The following is a 15226-nucleotide window of genomic DNA, read 5'->3' as shown; positions in this document are numbered from 1 at the left end:
AAACTGATGCATTGTGACACTGCCATGGAGAGGCCATTGTCCTCTAGTAATCATCTGTCATTCTTAATCATATGCTGCCAAGTTAAAAATCTAATATGTTGTGACAAAACTGTGCAAGTGGATAACTGCAGAGTAAGCAGCTTGTCAGCTTGGGACAACACACTGGCCAGGATGCTGAGCTCCAGAAAGCCACACTGGATTTTCACCATGAGGAAGGTTATTAGCAAGTTAAAAAGTGAATAAAGTTGGGGTTTTCAAACACCCTTCAGATGGAAAGGTAGCCAAACCATCCAATTAAGCCATAAGGAAGCCACTCCTACTTTCAGTAGTTTCACTTTTTTGCTACTTATTACAAGAATGGTAAACATCATTAATAATCTTAGTAGTAAATATTTTTGAGTGTGCTGGAAGATCTGAATGGCGGCATTTAAGAAAACACTTAACTTACCTCTGGAATAGCTTTAGAAAGTATTTTGCCATTTGTTTAAACATTGAAGCAATTGTTCTTCATTCCTGGAAAACCTGGGAATCTATAGATTTTTGTAGCAAAAACCTGTTGAACTGCAGTTACACCGAACCTTTTCTTCAACCAGAGACTAGTATGACTACCAGCCCCAATCTATTATAATAATGAAAAATTAATAATTAAATACAAGATCCTATTTTCCATTATCTCTTTAACCTCAAACATAATATAAAAATATATCTAAAATTTACTTGCTCCTGAGGCGAGTCTAGAACAGTTGAACAAGCAACAGTTAGAAAAATGACAGAGTAGGTGAAATATCTTTCTTATAGAAAGATACCATTAACTCTCTAGGATTAGAAGAAGGAAACTGAAAATTCACATTTTCAGCATCCAAAATACTTGTGAGTGTTGAAGCAGGAAAACATGATAGACACAGGAAGAATATCCTCAAATGGCTAATGCTAAATATGTCATCAAAAGCTGACATTCCTAGGCAGACTGAGATTAAAATAAGGAACTCAACACCACAGATCATTTTAGAGGCCAAAGATTAAGCAAGATTCAATAAGAAAGCAAACAGATACAGGAATAGATAACTCTGGAGTGCCAGCACACAGAGACTAAGCAAGCACTAGCAGCTTAGCTGGCTGTTGAAGGCCAGACCAGGTGTGAAGAAAACTTGAGGGAACTTCAACAGAGGCTCGTCCTCAAACATCTCTGTTGGTGGTTCTCAGCGAAGGCAACCCTTTTTCTCTGCTCTTAAAGGATGCTTTTAAGCTGGGGCTCTCACCCTGTTCCTTGCCTGAGCTGTGCCACAGCCAGGCAACTCCATTGATTCAGGTCTTGTCTAACCTCCTAGTGTGGCTGTGTGCCTGCCTCACCTCTGTGCACTTAGCTGCCAATCACTGATGCTGGTCATATGCCCAAACCTGATTATGATCTATGGTCCTGACTCAGTTTCCCAGCTTGACATCAGACCTGCTCTTCCCACTGCAGATTTGCTTGGTGTTCTGGTCCCTGGGCTGAATCCAGTTACCCTCACTGGCACTGTCTGCCTCACTTGGGGTACAGTGGGACTGGTCCATGGCTGGAAAATCCATGGCTTCCTTGAGGGAACAGCTTTGCCCTTGCTGTACTTTGGAATTGAGCTACAGCAGTTGAAGTTAGGAACAAACATTAGCTGAGACACAAAACATCATGCTAGAGGTTTTTAAAAATTCCTCATTTCTAGGGACTGGAATGCTGAAGTTGTGAAAAGTTTGAAGTTTTGTAAACTGCCACAGCTACATCACTGATGTGGATCTGCTGAAGCTTCCCCTAGTTTAGTGCTGCCTAATCCCAGATGATACCTGAATTCCTCAGTCTAAAAACTCAGTCCACACTGATTTTGTTTCTCTGTTTGCGCTACAGACTACTCAGAAGCTCACACATCAACACTGGAGGTTCTGCTGAGGTATATTTTCCTTGACATCTTCGTCATTGCTGATTGATTTGCAGAAAATTAGCTGACTAGTGTTTAGTACATTAATAACCATTATAATGATTGAAGAGGAACATTGTGTTAATTCAAATTAAAAAAAAAACTAGTTCAATGCATACAGTCCAATTCCGTGTGCAGTCTCCAGAACACATCACCAACAATATCCTGCTGTAACTCCAAATGCCACCCTTTGGATCCCAGTAATATTCTCCTTACAAAGCACCCTATCACCCAGAAATCCAGTACAGGGGCATTTTTGAGCATAGGGATAAATTCTACCCCTTTTTATTCTCGTCCTTGTTCTATGTTTTCACTGTTAGAAGTCTGAAGTAAGGGATAACTGAACTATGCTTACTTGACAAAGGCAAACAAGAATTTACAACCAGCAGAAGGACTGAGCCAAAACAAAAAATGCCCTATGTTCCTCAAGTGCTCTCATGTATTTGTTTTGATGCATCCTACTGCTTCCTGAATACAAAGCCCCAACAGCAGTTTTTTCCCCCATGATGCTGCATCTTGGAAGAGAGGTACAATCACTAGATACGAGTTAGCTAAAACCCAGAACACAAAAAAGAATATATTTGAGACACCACATATCACTTCCTTCCACAGGCATGACATTATTTTTTATAGAAAATAAAAACCAACCATTTTTATTGACTGTACTATAGATACCTGTACAGAGTGTAAACTTTAATATTTCACCAGATATGTGAATACTTCTGGAGAAAGAATTATCAAGCACCTTCATTTCAACAAATTTTTGATATTTACAGTAAGACATACCTGATTAAGTGTATGAATAGAATGAATTAAAAGTTATAAAAAGTTATACAAAAAGATCTTTAAAATGTTTATATGTTTTGGTTTTTTTATGATAAATATAAAATTAAAGAGGAAGATGTCACAGAGTTAAGACTCAGAATTGGCTCTATTTAAAACTATGACTGCTGTGTCTGAAGAGGGAATGAGGAAATGGGGATGTTAGCTTACTGCTCTGATCATGACACAGTGAAATGTGCTCTGGCAGGAGCCCCACAAGCCCTCTTTTGCTCTGCCACACATTGATTTGTAGGCAAGCTTCTTTCCCAGCACACAGTGGGGAAACCAAACCACTCCTAGATTTGTACTGCTAATCTGACATACAAGTATGCATTTAGATTTTTTCTCTCCAAACTTACTGGAGATGATGAAAACATCAACTTCACTTTGATTTTCATAACACTGTTTTTGCTGTTACTGAACACTGGCACATAAATGGGGCACAACTACATTTTTTGCTTTTAAGCACCAAACCAGAGGTGCGCTTTCTGAAAATCAGATTTTAACTGCCATGGTTTCTTATGGTCTACAAAAAGGCATGGCATGGTTTGCTAAAGAAGAAAGATTGCTAAGATAAAATTCTGAGTCCACTTTGAGGTTTATAGAATCAAATGTAGAAATACTATTTTAAAACCTCTCAGAAAACAAATGTGACTATCTCTTTAAAACCACTTGTCTCTCAATGAATCAACATCCATTCTTCGATGACCTACCAGCAATTGTTCAAAATAGCTGAATTTTGTTTAGTGGATTTTAGGGAACTACTCAGGAATCCACCTCAAACAGAAGAAAGATAAATCTCTTAAAACCTAACAAAAACTTCAAATATATCCACTAAACAGTGTTGATTATCTATAACAAATCATGTGCTGTAGGAAAGGATCACATGAGCTAGGGTGAGGATTATAATCCTTACAACACATGGATAAAGTACTTCCTTAGTACGGAAGTCAAAAGCTGAGATGCAAGTTTTTGAAGTGAAAGGACTGGCAGTGGGAAAGAATGTGGTTGGGCAGCAAATACGTGCTATTAACTGGGTATTCCCCCTTATCTGTTCATCCTTGGGACCCCCTGACTTTTTCTCAGCTAGAGATAAAGCCCAAACACATATATGATGGGCTAAGCATACCACTTCTGCAGAAAACTGCTGCACACTCCAAGGTACAATTCAGTCTCAGGATCTGAATATTTCCACTTTCTTTACTCTGTCCTGTGTTATGTTACTTCAATTTTGCCAAGAGACACATCCTTCTTGTCTGGGACAGATGCAACTAAGGCCTCCACATTTACCTTTAAAAGCAAAGAGATAATTTTACAAGGAATAAGGTGAAGTTGGACCCAACCTGGGCAGCCCTGTCTTATCTGTTGCACAAACAGCTTCTGCCTCTGTGTGTGTGTGTGTGTGTGTGTCTGCATATGTGTATTGTGGCTTGCTGTCAGCAGCACGGGGCACTTATCTTTAGGGCCTGATTGTGTTGGTAGGAGTGAATTGTTTACAGCACATTTCCAAAAGGTGTCTGCAGCTCTAAAGCTTATTTTAATGCTCAGTTTCTTTCTATGCAATCTACTCCAACTGTGTTGTCAGGGCAGCGGCAAGTACGGCCTCCTGGGGTAGCCAAGCAGAGGTGAGTGCAACCACCATTATTCACCGTACAGTAGTTATGACCTGGAAAAAAAAAACAAACAGAGATGCAAAACTTCAGAGAAAAACAAATGCAAACCCACAACAAAATCTCAAACAGACAAGTAAAAGAGATGTTGAGATTGATGGCTACACTAGGGAAACAAGCCATAATGAGATTAGGAGTGGGAGAATACTATGCTTTGGGGAGATAAGAGTCACTGTATCCCTTGTGTCAACTTGACATTCACATGAAAGAAAGATAAAGATACCAGAGTGAAAGAGGCAACATAAATCAAGTGGGCTGTTCCTGAAATACCCTTCATAAACTGGCCACATGGTCACAGATATTAGAATGAAGAGAAGAGAGTGAGTAAATAGAGAAGTGCAATGTGGGGACAAAGTTCAAAATGCTACAGAACATCATCCTCACATACCAACCATATAAAGACAAAGGAATGATCCATGAAAACAAACAAACACAAACAAATTGGGTGGCTGGAGAATCGTTAACATTAAAGAGTAAAATGAAAGAGAACTCAGTGTCAGAAGCAGTGGATCAGAGAGGAAAGACATCCATCAAGAAAACTACTTGAAACAGACTTGAATAAGACTTAGAAAGAAATTACACCAAGATCCTGAATATTAGAGATATAAGCATATACTCAGAGCACACAGTGTTAATTTTGCACTGCCTATCAAAATGGATCTGTGAATTAACTAGTAATAACAATATAACTGATTTCTTAATTGTGACATTTGTATGTATTTTTAAGCTCTGAGACAAAACTTCAACTAAATTGTTTTTCATTGCATATATTGAGTAATTTGAAGAGAAACTATCCTAAGGGGTTTTTCATCCCAAAGTAAAAATAGCATAACTCCTATAATTCCAGCCATATTGTAATAAAAAACAGTGAATGCTTCTCCTGTGATTTTCTAAGAATGACATAACTACACAATTATATTGCTTCACAAAAACCAAATTATATTTCAGGGGTATCAGCTTTCTCTCATATTTTCAATTGCATATCTGAAAAACTTAACATTCAACAGAGCAGAAGGGCCAGCTCAGTACAGCCACTCTACCACCTGCTGTTTCCTGAATATTCCATTTTGAAAAACACTGGATCTCATTAAGGACATCTGGAAGACCGTACTATTTCTGTAGTTTAAACTTAATAAGTGAATAAAGCTCTAGCCATGAATATAGCATTCAATTCAGAAGACAATACATTGGCATTTTTGTCAACTCCTCTTAATCATATATGTCCTTCCACAAAGGATAAAACAGGACCCTTCTCCCCCTCCTGTTCTGGTTTCATGTGGCAACTACAACAATGGCTTTTATGGAAAAGAAATAAAGTGGCTTTTAATTTCTTACTGAACAGAAACCTAAACACTAACCCAAATCTTCACTACCAAATCATTTAGCAGCTTACAAATGGGAGCTGCTACTAAGTTCATTTATACAGTAAGGTGTTACACAACTGTAAAAACTCCAGGATCATCTAGATTACCTCCTGGGCACTGAGCAAAGGCTGTGGTGATTCCGTAGAGTCGTGAGCGCTTGTGAGGCTGGAAGTTATCATTTTCTAATGAAATTGTGCGATCCACTGCGACAACAGCATCCCTGCCATATGCAGAAGGAAATATACAGAAGTGAAATGAAGGTGAAAGCATAGGGGAAAACAAGACAACACAACAAAAAGCCCCCCCAAAACCCAACAAAAACCACAACCAACCAGTCAATAAACTAAAACAAAACCAAAAGAATAGCTACTGCTGCTGCAATTGATAGAGGCATTTAGGTAAGAGATTGCTGATAGAGCCCATAAAACCATTGACATCAAGTAAAAATATTTGTTTTAAAATGCAGGGACTGTTTTTTTTTCTCCAGAGGTTAAAGTAAACCTCTAAGTGTTGATAATATGGCAACATTTTGGAGTATTTTCAATAAAGAGAGTGTCATCAAGATAGTGAACACTTTTTTTTTCCCCTTATTTTTGATTGAACATTCCTATAATATAGGGCATAGAAAGCCAAGAGTGATGAATGTCTGCCCTCTACAATGCAGCTGCTATAGAGAAGCAAGTTACTGCCCACTCCTTTCCCAAGAATGTTCAGTGTTAAAAGCATTTTCTTCTAGGACAAATCACTGTGCTAAAAAGTGAAATCTCAGTTAACTGGCAGCATCAATAGGTCAGCTCTACATATCCACTCCACCCTTCATCAGCTATTGCCAAGAAAGCAACGAAACAGGAATGTGTGAGAGGTCAGGCATGAGAAATGCAGTATATACTTCAATTTCTACCAGGGAGAAAAGAATGATAAAAGTACTCTGTAATTTCTTTAGCAGATAAGATACCTTCTCCAGTCTGTATAGTACAAATTCTTCCCATAGCTTGTGACACCAAAAGGATACTGAATCCCTTCAACAATCTTTCGTCTACCAAGCTGATTAGGGTTCATGCATTCCAGCCTCTTGGTACCTGGAGGTAGTGAAACAATTAAGCCTTTGAATGAGAACAAGAGAGCTCTCTCTCATCAGGGATGAAAGAAAGGCACAAAAATGCAAGCATGTACAGGGTGGAAGGTCCTGGAAATCTTTCAGTGTGCTGCTTAGTCAAAGCCTTCCTCCATGTCACATGTGTGCATGTACCAAAAATCAAATGGATAAATACTCCGGTGTTAATGCTACTCAGCACAACACTGAAGTTAAAGAAACACAGATGTTCCAAGCAGCCATGGCCAATGCTCACAAGCTGAGATTCCTGCTATGGATTCCAGAATCCTCGGGTTGGTGTGGAAGCTGACAGAAGGCCTCCTCCATTCTGGAGGGGTACTTCAGCTGTTAACTGGTCCCACCTCTGGAAGACATTTTTGCAAACTTTGCTTGGTGAACATGTTTCTGAAGTGTTTGCTGGGTTGGGCCATGAAGGTGAGACTGCAGGAAGAACATCTAATTCATAGATGCCAATAGGGTGTAAAAAGGTCTAGCTGCAAAGCCACTGCAGGCTGGGAACACTGCTAATAAATGGAAACACCTGTAGGTTTTTCCTAAGTTATGTGTTTCAGAATTAGATGAAAAAAGAGAAGATGCAAATGTGAGAACAAGAAAGGAAAAGAGAGAAAGTAACTAGAGATAGCAGAGGGAGATACATTTGAAGGTTGGAGAAAGTGTTTTACAGTGAAAAAGAGAGCATTTTAGTTTATTCAGTAAAATAAATATCCAGTCAAAAAATTTTGAAAGGTGATTTGAAGCGTGAAAGCACTTCCACAGGAAGACATCCCTGCAAAGACTTTACATGGTGAAAGACAGCAAGATGCCAAAAGATAAAATGTAAATGAGAATTAAAAGTACACTTCTCCTCCACCCACTGCTAAGACGCTGTCACAAAACTAACAATGGGTTTGTTGCAGAACTTTAATCCCTTGATCTTTTGGGTGCATTGCTTTTTCAAGACTTGCTTCAGTCAAATATAAGCCAGACTTGGCCTCAGGTTACAGGCCTTAAAACAATAGTGTCAGGATGGCGTTCTGTAAGGCAGATTAGATAAATCTGTGGTTTTCCCCTGGTCTTAAACTAACAACTTCTGCAAAGCCCTAGGCACTACCTAAGAATATAGCCACATACAAGACACACAGACATAGATCTGTTGCACTCCTAGAAAGTTTTGTGATCAGAATTTAAATCCTTCAGCTGGCATAGTCCCATGTGAATAGCAATGAATAAATCATTAAAGCCAAAAGCTATGGCTGTGCATAATTCCAGGACTGGACATGTTTACACTGCTACTATTATGAAGAAATATTTTAGCCCCCCTTACCTGCATCTGCCCAGCACAGCATTGAGGAATAAGGATCAAATGTCAGTCCATTTGGTAACCCAAGATCATCTTTAACAAGAATTCTTCTGTTTGTGCCATCCATGTATGAAGTTTCAATTTTAGGAGCTTCTCTGTTCCAGTCAGTCCAGTACAAGTTTCTTAGGAAGAATAAAAAGGCTAGAGTTAAGACAAGGACTAATCTCAAAAACTGGTGTAGTTAAGAAAATGCTAAGAACACAAAAGTAACACACAGCCCCTAAATAATTTAAATAAATAAGAGGGGCCGTATTGCACTTTGATATTGAAGTCAAAAAAGTGTAGTAAAAATGTAGTAAATATGCTTTCATTAAAAACAAAAGGAGCAGGCACAGACATAAGAAGAAATGCTTTCCTCCCATTGTTTAGCTTATGATCAAAATGCCAGCCAAAAAGACCCATACTGCAACAGTTCTGAGGGCCATTCAAAATGTACATCTACATTTTGAGTTCTTCTGTCTCATTTCCCATCATGTCTGCTCAGGCTAAAGCAAGAGTATTTGGCATACATTTGGGACCCATTTGAAACAGTATTTTTCTTTTCAGTGTACCAAATAAGCAACACACAATGGAATCAGAGTGGTTTATCCTCAGCAGAGATCCCCAGAGAGGACCATTAACTCTCTGACATTTTACTATTAATAGCCAGTTTTCAGTGGTAGGGTTTTTTTCCTTGGATGTACATTCTGTGCCTGAGAATATGCATGGCCCCTCAATGGCACCTTTGTTGTTTACTCCCTAACACACACACAATTTACTGTAAGATGGAAGTCTATGATGAACCCAGAACCCTACTCCATCAGTGGGGTTCTGCATGGAACACAGGTGTCTCCTCAGTCCATTAAATAATCAGATAAATAAAATCAAGCTTTGCACAGGTTTCTTGACAACACATCCATACCCTCTCACAGGATCCACGACAATTGCTCTGGGGTTCACCAAGCCAGTGTCAAAAAGGATGCGACGCTGGCGCCCGTCCAGCCTGGCCACTTCTATTCTATCCAGTTGAGAGTCAGTCCAGAAGATGTTGCGACCTAGATGATCTACAGCTATCCCTTCAGGGCTTCCCAAGTCTGTGGCAGAACAGAGGAAAACATTACTAGGTATTATACTTATTCCCAATACACTGTGTCAGCCTCATAAGGATAACCTTTAACAGAGATAAGTTTTCTTCAGTGTTCTGGCTGTGGTCCAGCAAAAGCTACTTTTGCTTTTTACTTACCACTTGGAAGAGGAACATGCATTTTACCTCAAAATTTAAATACTCAGAACTCTCATAAAGACCTAGAATGAAAAGTTCCATATGAAACAAACTCACTGCACACAGAAACTGTACTTGAAGGGGCAAACACAGAAAGAGTTGATAACAGAGAAAGGAACAGCAGGTACTGTGAAAATCTTATTCTACCATCCTTAGAAGGCCATTGAATAGATTTTATAACCCTTAATATTTCACCTTCTTTAGTACTGGCATACATGGCACCCCTCTGAAAACTGAATTTGTGCTAAGTTTACCTGATGCAGCAATTAAGCAAATTCAAACTCTAAACACTCGAGACAATGACATTAACTAACTGATGCAATCTAGATCCAGTTCTTTGTTTTTGCAGAGCTATTCTTTTTGGAACACATTTTAGCACTGTATGCACACAGCTTTTCTTGGACAGTTAGTTGTTCCAAAAGCAACAGGAAATAGCAGATAATGACCTTACTGCTCTAGCATTAGTAATTTCTAACTTGGATGCAGGATGTCGAAAAAATTTATAAGTTTAATTCAGCCACTATGAGAAACTGCTGTTTTTTTCAAGGTTCCATTGAAAAAAAAGCAGGCAGACCATATGGAATTTAAAGAAGTCAAAGACAAGTTATAAATAAATAAATCATTTTGGTTCAATTTCAGTTCCAAAAGAAAAGAATTGTACATGGTTACCCCTCAATGAGGGGAAATAACCCTTTACACCAGCCAGCTGTTGAAAAAAAGCACCTTTCAAATGCTGATCCACTCATTGAATAGAATGTGGCCTGCTAGCCTTAATTCTGAAGTTTATTCACTGACAGCCATTAAACAAACATTATGTGACACAAGAAACCTTTCTGGAGAAAAGGCATTTGGCACAGAACTTTGGGTAGGGCTCTCTAGACTTTACTACTGTGATGTTGCTGTGAATCACAGTTGCACAATAGTTCAGACATCCTCTGCTCTCCCACTCATATGGATTACGCTTACCACTTTATCTTTAGATGATATTTAGACATTTTAGATTTATATGAATTGCTGAAGAGGTGGAAAGGAACAAGCAAGATGTGTCTTATTGTTTCTGACTCACAGCTCATGGCCAGAGGGAAGGGGTGGTGGGCAAGAAAGTAAATGTTAAGTAAATGTCAGGCATTTCTTTACTCCTTCTGCGGGCTTTTGGGCACACTTTAACTCAGTTATACTGACTTCACATTACTCCTCTATTTCTCTAAGTGCTTCTGTGGAGCTAGACCTGTCAGCTGCAAGAAACCACCTCACATTTACTTCAGACCCTCAAACGTTCCTACTTCTTTCCTTGCTAATGGCAGAGGGTGGCCTCATTTTGAGGTGACAGTGGCAGCAGTCCCCAGTCTCTGGGATCAGGAGGTTACTGACTAAATGTTCTGGAGGAGCTCCCAGACTTTTTTAGGAAACAGAAGACAGTAGCTGGCAAAAGATTTGCTGTCACTGATCCTCAGGAGTTCCTGCTCCCTGACTAGTTTCCTTGTTTCAATTTCCTTATGTCAGCTATATGTTAGGAGATTTATAGAAGTCTAAAGTAAATGTCACTTCTGTGTGGTTGAGCCAGAAAAAACTATCTCCCATGGAGGGAGGGGTAAGGGAATATTTAAAGGCTTCATTTATCACCAGTCTTTCCAGAGGCACAAATGTGTTCCCACTATATTGTCATCAAGCCTGGTACAGTCACAGGCTCTGTCCCTGAGGGCAGGTTTGTACAGACGTGCACAGATGATGGGACTCCAAGCAATTACAGCAGAGGAAAGCTCTCTTTCCTAACCAGCTGCACAGCTGAGAAAGCCTCCACAGCCTATACAGCTGCAGGGATAAAGGAGATCTGGATGGGGCTCCACAATTAAATAGTGTTTCTGCAAAGCAGCACAACTCAGATCACAAGAGCTTTAAAAAAAAACCAACAAAAAATGTAGTACATTCCACAAAAATATGCATGAACTGAAGAAAGCAGCTGGAGCTCACAGGAGGAGGAAGGCAAAGATCAAAACAAAACAAAAAAATTCTCATGAGTCGTTTGAAGGGGAGGAATTTTCCTATTTCATGAAATTTGAAAGTTTCAGTTTTGGCCTGCGTAGAAGATATCAATTTGAATGCTGAATATTCAATATTATTTTGATCTGAATCCTTATTGAAACGCCCATTAATGTACAAAAAGTAAAGTCCAACATCTCTCCCAATCTCTTCAGGAAAAGCATTCACATCCTATGCAACCAGTAGAACAACAGAATTCATGAGAAAGCTTCTTCATACATACAATATTTTATATAGCAGATAAAACTGGTGAAGTTTCCATGTGGCATTGAAGCATTTTGAATTACCTTAAATGATCAATCAAATTCAGCTGAAAGCCTTCACAAATAATTTTCCAACATTTTATACACTGCAAGAATTTAAATGCCTATGCATACTCTCATTAAACAGACATTCATATCCATATAGTTTTTTATATAAAGCATTTAAAATATTTCTATATGTTTTCTTTCATATCCATATAATGTTATATATACTATAAAGCAATAGTAATTTTCTCCATCTTTAGAAGTGCAGATTCTGAAAAAAATTCATTAACAGTGCAAAGCAAAAATCTTTTCCCTGCAGTTTCTGAGTTGCACAGGCAAGCACAGGATTGCACTGCAGGTTAGAGTTGCTTTTATATTAAATATGTTGGGATGGAGAAAGAAGTCTTACAAAATACCTCAGCCATCAAGTGGTATAGAAACATGAAGCTACATAACTGTAATGGTTAGGGATGTCCTTAAGCTCTCCCTTTTTCCTTCCTAGGACAATGGTAGGATTCAAGCCACCCCCACATATATGCTGTCCCTAAGAGCCTGGATGGAGTCTTACAAACTGAGTGTTCCAAAGCACAAAATCCAGGCAGCAATTCTCTGCACATCCAGAGAAAACAAAACCAAATTTATTGTAGAGTTTTATAACTGGCTGATCATTTTTCTAAAATAATTTCTTAAGTTTTTGTAACAATGACTGCAAAGGATTCAAAGCAAAGGTGACCTCTTCCAGTATCTTGACTTCACAGGTGTTCTAGGATCTTGAGGATACTAGTATTTAAAATGTGCCTGCAGGTACTTTTGCTGCTGCTTTTTTTTAATGACACCTCCCCCAACCATTCACTTTGTTCTCTAAACCTGTCCTTCCCCTTAGCCCTTTCCACTTAATAAAACGGTTTATCATCCAAGATGCATGGGCTTGTACTTAACCTTTCTAATGAAAATTAACATGGACTGCAGTGAGTAGCAGTCTTAAAGGAAAGAATGTAAGAACAAGATACAAACTGGATGAGCACAAACTCCACAATACCCTCTAGTCTAATTCTCAAATCCTTGAACAACTATGAAGGGTAAAAACCAAACAAGGTGGCTTTACTCACTTTCCATGTTACAACTGCCAACTTGAGTGGCAGGTATGGGAAAATCACAGCTGAAATAGTTTCTAAAAGCATTTCAGCTGTTGGATCCCCAATCCAAGGAGTTCTCTTCAGCCTCCATGCTCACCAGTCCTTTCAGCTGACAGGCAGAGTTCAGGAGAGAAAAAAATCACTACATTTAACAAAATCTCAGCTATCCAGCACCTACCTGGCTTGCCAGATACAAAAATCAAAGACACCCTCTGATGGTATTCCATGTTAATGTATAAACACAACTCTTAGTCAGCTCAGGCAACACCTAGGAAGTACATATTACCAAATTCAAGTCAAATACCAACCCTAGGGAATAGCAAGAGAAAGAATTTTGGGCTGTTACCTGTTTTGATTATGGTTGTTGGCTCCCCACCATGCAAGCTGGCCCTGCTGATCGAAGGGCCGCTGATGTCTGTCCAATAAACCATCTTGTCCACGCAGTCATAAGCAACTCCAATAACAACTCTGTCCTGTTGGACAACAGGCAAGTTAGATCAGCTTAGGCTGAACAAAAGTTACTCATCAGCAGCATTAAATTATACTTTTAAGTCTCAAGCCTGTGGAAAAAAACCCTTGAGGAAAGGGGGGAAATGGGGAGGAGAGGCCAAGAAAATAATTGGGCAACAGTCATTGTCAAATATCTTAGGAAAATACTTCTAGAGACTAGGTGGCAAGTATTCAGAATCATGTCACCTTCAACCTTATTACACCATTTTTTATACAGCATTTTACTTTTTTTATGTTATTGCAGCAGAACTTTACATAAGGGACAAAACCTTGATTTTGCCCTTACATCACAGAAATTTATGGTACTATTTGATGAAGTGAATCTGTTTAATTTAGCCAGTATTTGATTTAATAACTACTTAGTATAATATGTACATATATATATAAAAAGAGAGATCAGCATGCTACTTGATATTGCCATCCATTAGAAATAAAGTAACACTGGAATGAAAACAGAATTCCTAGACCTTGGACAAAACAAATGAATGTGATGAAACTGCCAGTGAAAAGGCCTGGTATGTGACACAGGTGGTAGAAAAGAGAGGTTCTCAGCATCAGGAATTAATTTTCTAGGAAAAAAAGATTCTCGAGACAGTAGTAAGAAGCATGGGAAAAAGACCTACCACCCACTGGGCTTACGCATGGGGAAGGAAACAGAAAAAAGAAGAAAGAAAAATATATGGGTAGCCAAGAAGTAGAGACAACTGACTGAAAAAAACAGGAATAGATTAAGACTTAATAAAAAACTTTAAGGGAGTAGGAATGGAAAAAAGGGCCTCACCACCTACTGCTATCAGAGGTCTCCTAAACTTTTATACCAGAGTCAGAAAGTCAATGGAAGTGTGAATAGAGAGGAGCTCTTTGTATGAAGAGCTGCTGGAGGCATGTGAGAGTAGATTTTTGTCTTGTGATTTATTGTGAGCCATTCTTTAAAAGGAAATAATAATTTTTTCTCTATCTTCGGTTTAAAGACTTTTGACTAATCAGGTCAGGAATCTTCACTAACAAATTGATGGGATACTGAAATTTTAATGAAGAGTAAAAATTGTGTTTTCAACTTAAATTGTTGAGGTATGTAGACAAATAGTAGCTTTCATCCCTGATCAAGAATCTTCTAAAAAACATGGACTTAGTATAGTAAACTACTTACTGGAATATGCAAGAGTGCTTTTGCACCATTTTTCTTCATACTGTTTCCCTCTAGTGGAACATGTTCAATTTTACCACTTTGGGCAAAAAGCAAGTGTGTTCCCGGCGGCAGAGGTACCGTGTCTGGTCGAACAGAGGGCCCAATAACAACAGGAGGAGCGGCTGTGCTCAGACCTTTTTAATAGAGAAGGAAACAGATGGGGAAAAAATTAGCTTGTACAGCACAACAAGGCTCCTTATTACTTGCAGAGACACAATTAGAGTCAGGCTTCTTAGAAGGAAACAGCCCTATAAGCAGACATTAATAACTATAATCAGATGCAGAAAGCTTCTGAAATTTTCCCCTTGGCTGACAGAGAAGGAGCAATTGACATAATAGGTCTTTTCATGTTTCATGCTCTGTAATTGCTCCTTGCTTCAAATGTTTAGAAAAATCTATCTTATTTTGCAGCTGAAGTGACCAAGTCGTAGGAAGGAACATCCTTCATTTCCTGAGGCAAGTCAGCTATTACAGCTCCCAGAGGGCAGAGACTATCCGGGCCTCTCACCATTTCAAGGCAAGGAAGAAACTAGAAAATCTTCTTGTTTACCAGCTTACCACAGCTGTCCTGATGGCCTAGCTGA

At 38.9% G+C, this 15226-nt stretch overlaps 1 protein-coding gene across 1 annotated transcript in view; it reads right to left on the bottom strand.

Moving 5' to 3' along the window:
- Nucleotides 1-1619: 1619 nt before the first annotated feature.
- The window catches only part of NID1 (nidogen 1), a 43380-nt gene continuing 29773 nt past the window's right edge, over nucleotides 1620-15226 (bottom strand). Inside the window, exons 14-20 of the mRNA XM_058835326.1 lie at nucleotides 14604-14776; nucleotides 13290-13416; nucleotides 9160-9331; nucleotides 8223-8380; nucleotides 6761-6884; nucleotides 5913-6025; nucleotides 1620-4437 (exon numbers count right to left, since the gene is read on the bottom strand). Coding sequence (XP_058691309.1) covers nucleotides 4316-4437; nucleotides 5913-6025; nucleotides 6761-6884; nucleotides 8223-8380; nucleotides 9160-9331; nucleotides 13290-13416; nucleotides 14604-14776 — 989 coding nt within the window. The 3' untranslated portion in view covers nucleotides 1620-4315. The remainder of the gene's footprint in view (nucleotides 4438-5912; nucleotides 6026-6760; nucleotides 6885-8222; nucleotides 8381-9159; nucleotides 9332-13289; nucleotides 13417-14603; nucleotides 14777-15226) is intronic.

Source organism: Poecile atricapillus, chromosome 3, assembly GCF_030490865.1.
Source record: "Poecile atricapillus isolate bPoeAtr1 chromosome 3, bPoeAtr1.hap1, whole genome shotgun sequence".
In the NCBI taxonomy this organism is placed as follows: Eukaryota; Metazoa; Chordata; class Aves; order Passeriformes; family Paridae; genus Poecile; species Poecile atricapillus.
Note: the sequence above shows the minus strand (reverse complement) of the source record. Positions and strands in the feature narration are given on the sequence as shown.